The 12008-nt window shown below is 38.0% G+C and overlaps 1 protein-coding gene across 1 annotated transcript in view; it reads right to left on the minus strand.

Moving 5' to 3' along the window:
• The window catches only part of LOC139732332 (ras GTPase-activating-like protein IQGAP1), a 123236-nt gene that overhangs the window by 94584 nt on the left and 16644 nt on the right, over positions 1 to 12008 (minus strand). Inside the window, exon 3 of the mRNA XM_071643198.1 lies at positions 7717 to 7873. Within this exon, the coding sequence (XP_071499299.1) occupies positions 7717 to 7873 (157 nt within the window). The remainder of the gene's footprint in view (positions 1 to 7716; positions 7874 to 12008) is intronic.

The raw sequence follows: 12008 nt of genomic DNA on the forward strand, positions 1-12008 counted from the left end.
ATAGATGCCAGTGCAATCTCCGGACCTTCGGGAGGAAAAGAGTATCTGATTTCATCGCTGTGCATTATCACTCAAAACCAGCCCTGGCTTGATGAATGCTATCATTCAATCAATAGCGCTATAGTGGGTAGAAGTCAGTTAAAGGCCCTATATGATGCTTTGTTGGTACATTGTAATAGCTTCTGGGCACCACATTCAAAGGGAAACTTTCGTTCACACTCATTCATGCTGATGTGTTGTTTCTATTTTTTTTACAGAATCTTTCTCTTACAGTTTTCTGGAGACAAAAAGAAAGCATGTTCTTTACTTTAACATCTATAGAAAAACAATCATGCACCATGAACAAATTGCTCAAACTTGTAATAGGGAACATCACACACATTGGGCAAGGCAAATCACCTAGGTAAAAAAAAAAAATAATAATAATAAAACTTACATCTTGCATCGCAATGCAAAGTGTGATTAATGACTTTGGTGTGTCCATATACATATGGACAACAAACATCGTTTTTTGCAACGTAGTGACAAAAATAATATTTTTTATATTTTTTCTTTTTCTCGGTCTGCTAGAATGGGCCTAGATTAACAATGCTGTCATTTTCAGGGGATCATATTGATACAAAAATCATTTATACCAAAATGTTTTCTTTCTCTGTTATTCTCAGAAAGGGTATAAAGTGCTCACTAACTAATATTCTTTGACAAAGTTTGCAAGCTTTAACTGTGTACAATGATAGCACAATGCACATTTACAGTGTACTGTAGTCTGTGACACTAATATCAAGGTGCATCACAGCACAGCCATGTGTGCCAAGTTCTTATAACACGACGATCTTTACTCCCAACATTCACCCATATTTTGGGATCGTCACTAGGCAGCCATCCCATCCTATCACCGAGGCGTTGCCACGGGAACATCTATTTTCATCTCTCCGTGCAGGAAGACAAAGAATCAACAGGAAGTGCTGTGAAGTAGCTCCTGAGTTTAGTAACTTTACCCATGACTTTGGGACACCATTCCCAAATGACAGGGAGACATTTTATGTACATATACATGTACCTCGACATACGTCATCTCTATTTAGCACTTTGTTACAATCATGTAGAAAAATGATACAGAAGATTGCAGAATGAAAAAAAAACAGTCAATCTCATTTACAGGCCATCTTTAGTCATTACCATTCTGTAACCTGTTATCAAATGATAGAAAATGGATGCAATACTGCAAATCTAGCAGTAGACTTGAGTGATCAGTTTATAATTTTTTCCTTTATTGTGTGGCAATCTCCGATTTGCATAAGTAGACACACATTTTGTACCAAAACAGAGACCAAAGAGACTTTTCTTGATTTTGTGAGAGAGAAATAGGATTGATTTTGAATAGACTTGGTGGGTATGTGTCAAAACATGATGTCCTTGTCATATTCATGCTATCTTGAAATAGACAAAATGACAAAGACTGCTCAATGTTTCTATGAAAAATATTGGTACTGAAGTAGTGGCTTTATAATTATGTACACACAACTAAATGACAGCACATGATGGCCGTGTGACACAGATGGCTATTTTCGGGTTTTCATCATTTCGGGAACGTAAATATAGCCACGTCGATCACAGACTCAACAGGTTTGCCACGATGTCACGAGGATGGAGACTCCTTTACAGATTTCCACATTTGTAATGCCCACTCATTCCACATGTTCTCATGCTATCCTCTCAAGATTATTCCCAAAGGAAGAATCCAAACACCAGATGGAAGTCACATGACAACAATCACAATTTTTCTGTGGTGAATGTTCACATCGCAAATTGCCACAGCAAACTTTACGGGAAGTAAGAATTTTTTTGGCAGTTACGGGTGCAATTTGGCACAGTTGCCCAGTGCTCAACTTGCACTGAAATGTCACGACTTTTTGATATCAGCGATGAGAAATACAAATTCCTTCTGACAGCTGAAAAAAAAAATACATGAACAAACTCTCGTTTTCTTTAAAACCTGATGAAAAGAGGAGTAGTATTTGAGAGATTTCACAGTCAAAGATCAAGAACCACAGGTTACCTACAGAGAAATATTCAAATTATTTTATATTTGTCTGATTTTGCTTTTGATTTAAAGGTTTCCCTTGATCACTCAAATTTCATACAATTTGTCTCTACCTTTTAAGTTTCGTCATCTCTTGATGATTTTTTTTTTTAAATCACCCTGCAGAGTTGACAAGGTACATTGCCCATGCAAGGATGAGCACGCACAAAATGACACACATCCAAACTTGCTAATGATGTCAATCTCTTGTGTCAGTCTGCACTTTGCTATAGAGTTCATCGCACTCTGTCCCAGACCCCTGTCCAAAGTCTGGACAGAGGAAGTTTATAAATATTTGGACTGACCACTTCCACTCATGACCAGTCCTGTGGCTGTAATTGGGGATGTAATTCACCTAATTCACTTTCCTTGATTACCACAGGGTTGACAAGTCAATGAATCAGACCATGGAGCTCCTTTGTAGCTAGTGTACACTTGTACATGATCAGGCAGACAGGGGAGAATAAGCTGCCATACATTGAGTGCCCGCAGGCTTAGGTGTCTCAGGGTACGTTTATCTAAAAATTTTCTGAGGCAGAATCACGATCCTAAACGTGTTTGAGGCATTTTCGGGTGATAGATATATATACGCAACTGTGTTTTCAAACTTGTTTAGAAACACCGATTTGAAATGCCATGCCATTCACACCGATTTGAAACGCCATTCAAAGGGCATTTTGAAATACATTTGAGACCATGATCCTTTCCGCGAGTAGAAAAACGTAATGCCGTTTTGAAACGCAGAAATAAATCCCAAGGTCAACGCCCAGCTGTTTTTGGTTGCAGAGATAAGCATGCTCCATATGAGTTTTTCACCAATCATTGTGCGTGAATAATGAAGGCATGTTCGGTGGTATGCAGTTTACCTTTACTTCCTGGGTCAAACGGCATAAAGAAGCTGCGCAGTGACAACACTCGAATCGTGTGATGGTTGGATAAACGTGGCACCCCGAGAATCCCATTTCAAACCACATTTGTAAACGCCATTCGAAACGTGTTTTGAAACAAGATTCTCTCTCTCTTTCTCTCTCTCTCTCTCTCCAGTTAGATAAAAGCAGCCTCAAATAACCTGAAAGAGGTTAGGTACTCTGGTTAGGTATCTCTCTGGGACAGCTCTAAATTTGTGCAAAACAGTCCGGATTTACAAGGCGCCATTTTGCACCCCATGCTGAACCTTCAGTTCTAAACAATGTCTCCGTGCAGATTTCAATTCACTTCATAGACAAACAATATGGACAATATGGTATGGACTTGTAATCTGTCTCACATAAATGTCGCGACATCACTCCCTGGCAGAGAGATAGACTGTAACATTCCATCACTTGTCCCCAAAACTAGGTCAACTACTTTGGTATATTGTCACATTTGAGACTATGCAACACATAAACTTATAGCATTACACTAAAGAATGGGATTGGGGTGGGGGGTTAGAAATCTTTTCATCAAACACAGTGCCATCATCTACACTGTACTGCAGTTCTTGGCATGTTCCCTTTAGCATGTGCAGTCAGCAATGACATGCCTTGTCAAACAAAACATGGTTGCTTGCATTATCCTTCTTGAGCTTCTTTATACTGTTATAGCCATAGCTGGGCTTTGCCAATGTTTCAATGCCAAAGGGAATCGTGCCAGAATCAGCAAACATATTTACAATGTATAAACAGATACAGTAACCACAAACTTGCCACCTCCTACGAAAACCCAACTAAACAAAAACTATCAAAACACAAAAACTTTTTAGAGTGTTGACACTTCAACATGAACAGAGGAAATGAAAGCAAATGAATGAAATGCATCATGTTTAACAACAGTGTTTGGCTCAGACCCAAGAGCATGCTAGCTCTTCGATTATTATGTCTCAGATTCTAGCCTTTCTGTTCTTCAACTGGTGAATATCATTGATACCTAAAAGTAAAGTCACAAAGATCACAGTTATATTCTTTCTTCTTCCACTGATATTATTTGATAGGTACAAGACCCATAAACAGTTGCTACACCCTGATGAAACAGGTGTCCAATTCATCATCAATATTGATATCAAGTTTCTGCTTTCATTATCTCTTCAAATATACATTGTAGGATTATCCTGGATTCTTTCTGAGGTTCATTCATCTGATATTTTTAAAATTTTCTTTTAAAATTGCATTTTGGAGGTTCTGGAAAAAACAACAACAACAGAGGAGAAAAGGAAGTACATGTAATTGTCTTGACATTGTCTTCACATACAATTAAGTTTTGCTTGCCCATGTGAAACTAATACATGGCTGAGTTTGTTGGAACCCAGCAGCATGCTTCCTTAAAACATACAGTAAATATACCCTTACCCCCCCCCCCCCAAAAAAAAAAAAAAAAGTGTTAATGCTATTAAAAGACACACACTGCAGCACACCCTTGCAATAAACTTGAGCAAATTATTTTCTGGAAGTGATGGGATTTCTGCTTTCCGTCATCAGCTGCAAGTCCCTCTCTTTAAGGGTGTGGGTGGTTGCCATGGCGACGGACTGAATCAGCTCCTGCTCCCGCTGCAGGATGCTGACCTAGCATGGGGTGGAACCATTGAATCAGCAGCTCCTGAAAAAGCCACAAAAACCCCCGGGAGCGGAAAATCTTCTATTACCAAGCCCCCTCCCGCGGTATATCCTGTGGCTAATTAGCCCCCCATACATAATTCTGATCACTTCACAAAGCACACGTAGTCACACTTGACTGTACTTTGGCAAGACACTCCTTGTCTACGACATCTTTGCCACTTTGAAAAAGAGGTCAGTGGGGGAAAAAATTTGCCAAATTACACTCACATTTGAGTAGCAGTGTTTCACTTTAACAATAGATCATCTTACAAGCCTGAAGATAATCTTGCCATTAATATGCAGATGAAGTCAAACAAATAATCAGTGTTTCAGAGTTTTGCTTTTTTTTTTAAACAGCAACTCGTCAAAAGCACTGTCACTGATATTTTGGAAAAGCCCTGTCAGGAATAATAAATTGTTGGGCAAAATTATGTGTAATTTTACATTACCCTTCATCTCTAGGAAACATGAGATATGAAAAGCGCACCTGCGGGGGGTTTTGTTTTCATCTCATTTTGACGGGTCGGGAGAACCACAATTTTTGATACTCGTGTTCTTTGATTCAAATCGCTGGCATTTTTGTCCTTTCATTCAACCAATTTCACTGTGGGGGGGGGGGGGAAGACTTTTACTTTCGCAGTAAACAAAATAAAAGTTACGTTCACACACAGTTGCCAAACTTGAAGTTTTGGTCGAAAACTGAACTGTCGATGATTAGCTCCACTCGTGAATTCACGACGGGGATTCACACGCACACAACGTCTAAACTTTAAGTCATAACTTACGAGCGAATCCCACTCGATGATTACACCAGAAGTGCAGAGTCTTTGCTAGATGACCTCATGCCCATACACAATAGTGCAGCTGGAGGTTGACCCGGATACAAGCTAATCATTGAGAGTTAAGTTTTTAACTTAAACTTAAAGTTTAGGAACAGCATGTGAACCTAACTATATATGGATAGAAATGTTGCTGCTACTAGGACTAGACACCAGGGACAGGTTTTTACCCTTGTACCCATAAAACACTCACTACACAGAAGCAGGACCTGGAAGCTTGATGCCTCACACTACCACACCAACAAGTCTGCAAACATTCTTTTGGTTACAGGGGACGATGGCATCAAATGGAAATCTCCCCCAAAGAAAACTAATTTTAAATCTGAAATCACACACACACAAGAAAGATGAATATTGAGAAAACTACTATGAATTGTTTGAACATCAATCAAACGACATGCTGCAACTTTCTTGGCGGCAGTTGCCTTTTAATTGCACCTAAACTTTCACAGATCTCAAGCTGTTGCTGTATTTCTATCTGTCAACATTTAGGAATTCATTTCTCCTTGGCATACATTATCCTTATAAAATGGCACCAAAAAAAAAAGGGAAAAAAAAGAATGAAAAATGGGAAGAAAAAAGTGTAGGTAAGAAAAGGAGAATCTGTGCCCTGTTTTATGAAGAGTTAGTATTGATTATATAGTTGATTTAAACTGTAAGTCTAGGGCAGCCTGTGTGGTAAGGAAATTTAGAATTTATTTCATATTTTGATAAAACAGGCCCCTGCACTCAATGAAGTCATTACTTCAAATGGGGAGAATGAGTAAGTGAGTATTTATAAAGTGGTGATGGTAGTGGCTTTGTAGCAGTGGGATGAGGTTCGTTCCCACAGGTGGACATCTTCCTGAAGGCTTACCATGAGCAGACAGATAGATGGAAGAGAACAGATGTAATCCTTAGGTTAATATATGCTGACCTCGGTAGAGCAACTAAATTTAGGTGGGGGATCAGCAGGCACATAGCGATGCCCTGCGAGTTTGAAGTTACGTTGAACCACTGGCTGAGCACATTCACACACACTTCTTCCTCCGCTAACATTGTGTAGCCAAAAGAGCTCTACAAGTTGTGCGGTGGAGGAGGAGCGTTTGTCATCTCTATACATCGGCAAAATAACAGGCATCTAAATTTAGTGTCTCAAACTTATGTTCATTTAAAGGTCCTGTTTACCTTTGGGAGCAGTGATTTTCAAAAAAAAAATGTTCAAGATATCACTTTTGATGCATATGTGTAGGTCAGTTGTATCACAAAACATCCTACCATATGAAATTTTTGCAATAAAGCCTAAAATGTAAGGAGATATCACTATTTTTCTCATTAAACCATAACTGTAGATGGTTTAGTCTGGAAATATTTTTATTACAACTTTTGTTCATGTTTTGTATATAGTTAACAGTACTGAACGTCGATTATACTAATTCAAATTTTTACATTGGTAGTTCCTATTCCTAAGTCACATTTTAGAAGCACTAATGCTGGGTTTTTGTTTCATCTGCAAATGGTAAATTATACCTTTAAGCATCAAAATAATGTACTGTACACCACACATGGTATTCATCTGCCACTATTATCACTAGTAACACCTACTGAGTAACTTCATAGGATATCAAGGAAATACATTGTACATCATGTTAGAGTGACCTCAAGATCCCTTCATACTGAAAGGACAATAGAAAGTCTGGTAATAAACATAATCATTTCTTATCACAAGATCAGTTGACAGCCTGACCTACAGTTAGGCGCTAAATGGTGTCAGATGGTCAAAGCTGACACCAAAGGCTATGGTCAACCATTGTGTTCAACAATATCACCACAAAAAAAAAGAGAAAAAAAATTGGCCCAGCTACCTGCAGATATGACGGTTGAGATACGAGTTATTTTTTATATCTTGTCCTATTCTCTTGAAATCTTAAAGGCCCTAGAACAACATTCAGCTGACGGAGGCTGACTTGTGCTCAATGTATCCCAAATGCTATCATTTTGATGACCAGGTGTAACAAAACGATTGGCGTTTGTAGGGAACAACTTCTGTTAAAAAGAGATGCATCAAATCTACATTTGGAATTAGATTGACTTATTCATCTTCTGCCATGGGTCTTTCACAAATATCTCACCTGTGCCGATTTCTGGTTTAGTTTTTTAGTTTGTTTGTTTGTTTTTTAAGTTGCTTATAGATTTCATGTCAACTGGGAATAGCACTTGTTTTTTTCTTTACTCATCAAGTTACCTGGAATCTTGTCTGGTCTCTGTCATAAATCTTCTTGAGAGGGACTTTCTGCGGGGCGAAGAAGTGTGCCAGTTTGGCCAGGTAGACACCATTGCGCAACCCTTCCTCCAGCTCCGTGGTGGGGGGCAAGTCTTCTCGTATGCATGCTTCCATCCATCTGTTTAAATGCAACAATGCAAGTGGAAGAAAATATGTGTCTCATGAATAATGATAAATAATGATAATGATAATAATAATAATAATAATAATAATAATAATAATAATAATAATAATAATAATAATAATAATAATAATGATAATAATAATAATAATAATGATAATGATAATAATGATAATAATAACAATAAAATAATAATCATCATCATTATCATCATCATAATGATGATAATGATAATAATATGCAAATTTGCATTTCAACGAATGATCAGAACAGTCAACAAGTGTATCCAAATTTAAGTATATTTTTCTCAGGACTTTTCAACAAGCTCTTCCCTTTGTGTTCCCACTGGAAACAGTTCCCACTGAAAACATTTAACGCCCAGATTCCAGTTTGCATGAAGTGTTTGTTAGTATGTCAGGCAGTCCTCAGGCATGCCTTCTGGTTATCAAAAAGAAAACAATCTTTCTTAAAGAGCAGTGCATCAAATTCACTGGTGTAGATTTTATTTCAAAATATAGATATCTCAGCAGAAAGAATGACAAAGTCAGAAAAAATTACTACAAGCTGTAGGCTAAAAAACAAAACTATGGTAAAAAAGTATTATGGTAGACTGTGTGTAGTGACATTATGTATCCAGCAAACTAACTTGTACTCTGTACTATCTCCTCTATACTGTTTATCCTCAGTACGAGGAAGCAGCTTTGTGTCATAGAAGACTCTCTACCTCTTGAAGTGGATTCTAGGACAAAGAATACACACTATGAGGAAGCTATTTATTACTCTAACACCACATCTCTAAGCTACTTTACCCCCTTACACACCTACCTACCTACCTACACCTATGCACACACCTTGCTTGGGATATTACATAACCTTGCACAATCTCTGGGTATGTATGGTATTTGTGAGTATGCCCGTCATTGGAACGACAATCTGATCTGTTAATTAATTCCCTTGGGAGAATATCACAAGTTCCTTGTTAATTGTTGATCTAAAAGGTCTTATACCATTTCACCTTGATTCATTACATTAATCAGATCAAAGTAGATCATGAATTTGGGTGATTGAGTATTGTCATAGTAGCTAAAATGAGATATCATTGCTAGAATCTACATTTCAGAAAAAAAAATGTGATCTGTCATACACTTTAGGGCTTTTTACACTTGTAAATTTTTGCTTAGCCCCGGACCAACGGTGGGGCTAAGGGGGGGCCTTAGCCCCACCGTTGGTACGGGACTATCCTTAGCCCACTTTCTGTTTACACTTGTTTTTGCCAAAGTGGGCTAGCCCCACCGATAGTACGGTACTATCTGGCCCTGCAAAATAGCAGGGGTTAGCACCGCAATTGCGGTGCTAGCACCGCAATTGCGGTGCCAAGCAAGTGAGTGTAAACAGAACGAAAAAATAATCCTGGGCTAAGCGAAGGAGTCGAAGTCCGACCCTCACTGACCAATCAGAAACAGGTAATCAAGTGCTGCCGGTGCGTGCGTGTACGTGTACAGTACACAGCGTAATCATGAATATTCATGTGGTTTGGAAAGTCCGGGGCTAAGAAATACGAGTGTAAAAAGGTCAGTTTTCTCCTTAGCCCCGGACAAGAGATAGTACGGGACTAATTGGTGAGTGTAAAAAGCTGAAAAAATTGGTACGGGACTAACGATAGTCCTGGGTCAGAGAAAGTCCGGGGTTAAGAAACACAAGTGTAAAAAGCCCTTTTGTATGTAAGACTATTCAGGATTGATAAGAGTGTTCAAAAGACTATATCTCACAGAAACACAACACACAGATGTGCTAATGTTATATGATATTGCAAGGAGATCACTTCATACGAGAGTTATTACAAAAATAATTCATCAAAATGACGGATGCAGAAATGTAAAGGGTATAGATTTATGTGAAACTAAATCCCCTGAAATATTCAGCTTTTCCTGCGACACATTGACTTTGTGTGATATTGAACTCTGTCAACAACGACCTCAAGAATAACTATTCCTACAGAGTAAGATTTTATCAGATCACTTACAGTATGACTGTTAACCTGTATTTGAAAATAACAACTTGCAAAAATCCCAACAGGTAATGTATAACATCAAAATGATGACTCTATACAAATGTACCTTGGAATAGACCAGTTTACTAATAAACCCAAATCTGATGAATACTTTTATGACTTAGGTTGTTCCTGAAGGCTTGCCTAATATAGCAACACCTAATGCCAGCATTGAGCAAGCATAGACTCAAGTAATTATTGAAACTTGTTCATTAGGATTATTGGGTATAATATGAACTAAATATACAGTGACTGGAAATTAAATACATTGAATACATGAGTACACCTACGTATGTGTATTCACAGGAATATGGTCTCTCACTGAAATAAAGTATGAATGTTTCTGAAATCATAAGAGTGGACATGTGCTGTATAATAGAACAATATGTCTCTCAGAGTCACAATATTTCTCATAGTAAAGACCTGGGCTAGAAAACTTCACAATGGCTGAAGCATTGCATGTGATGTGTCCCCGTCAACAGTGTCTTACATCTGGTGTCACTTAATGAGGCTAAGCATTATAATGGAGTGGTCATGTGCAGCTTAGCATACTACTGCTCCAGTGACCAAACTACTTTACCTCATTTGGATACATCCAAATCTACATTGTAACAGTACCAATAACTTCAATAGTAAGCAGATAATGTGTAATTAAACTGGAGGCAAGTCCGTAAAAAATGTGAGTGCATTCAAGCATCTGATTGTAGGCCTTGAAAACGTTACTGCATGAAGGTGAGTTTGGCAAACCCAGTCCAATAACAGGAAAGCCTTGCGGAGTTTATGCACAGGGTGAAAAAAAAAGGGAATTTGGTAATGAGCAAACAATATTGACAGCTGGCATTCACATTTAGAACACAAGTCCTCTGACATTTTACGAAGTAGTGTGCACGGCAGGATTGTTCCTCTATCTGATGTTCAAATTCCCCCATCGATGTGTCAGTCATTACAGGAATGAGGCAAAAATCAAACCTTAAATACCATGTCCATCTCTAGACCTGGTTTGTATGATCTACCTATCCTGAACATACATTATAAATAATGAATTGAACCCCATCTTTATTTTTAAACACCAAAATGTACACTGTGCAAATTACAGAGATTGAAGAAAACAATTATGTTTCAACAGGGCATTCACATCCACATTCAGAAAGAAACAAGCAATGGAAACGTCATCTTCAATCACAATCTCTCAGACTTTACTATGGTGGAGGTCACAAAATTGCACTTTTACATGTGCTATAGTGGTTCTACTGACTACAAATATCACTCTTAATTTAATTGAAAACCTCCAGTGCAGTGATTACCCATGGTGAAATATCTCTCTAGTTTCTTTGGTAATATGTCGCATTCTGCATGCATATTTTCATTTAGTGTCGAGATTGGATAGTCATGACTACAATATGTACATGTGGTTTCTGTGACTACACAAGGAGTTGTGCGCAGATCCTTGAGTTTCTGTGACTGCCTTAAATATATGTATATTTTTGTGACTACCTTACGTTTTTCTGACTACCTTTGAGCACCAACAGCATTGGAGGAGGAAATAGCATTTGGCTGCTTAACCCAATGAGGACGGACTGATTTTGCTACAGCACGCATTTCCCATAGACACCTGCCCGAGTATATTTGAGACTCATCCTCGACTGTTTAATATTAGTTCCTAGTTTCCACTGAATAGTATGTATACTGCCAGTACCCTGTGAATTTTCAATCTATAACCTACAGCCATATAATGTATCACTCACAGGGGCATGCAAAACTTCCTATTCTGCATTGCACCCATGGAATAGAATCTGTCTGGTGCTTCCTGTTTTTGTGTCCCAAAAAAAATTAACAACTAACAAACCAAAAAACTGTGTGGCAAAGAAACACAAGACCCCAAAAGAACACTAAACAATGATATGGTTGTTTTCAGGAATTCTAACAATATCAATGAAATTATTTACATACAGTTTAATAATTATGATACAAACCTTGTAATACCATCATATAAAATACAAGCTTACAAATAGTAGTTACTATACTATATTATATGGAAAAGGTTCTCTGCTTTCCATTTTTTTTAATGCACCCAACTTTCCC

This window comes from Diadema antillarum, unplaced genomic scaffold (assembly GCF_040938485.1).
Source record: "Diadema antillarum isolate AM-2024a unplaced genomic scaffold, OU_Dant_1.0 seq00000413_RagTag, whole genome shotgun sequence".
Lineage (NCBI taxonomy): Eukaryota > Metazoa > Echinodermata > Echinoidea > Diadematoida > Diadematidae > Diadema > Diadema antillarum.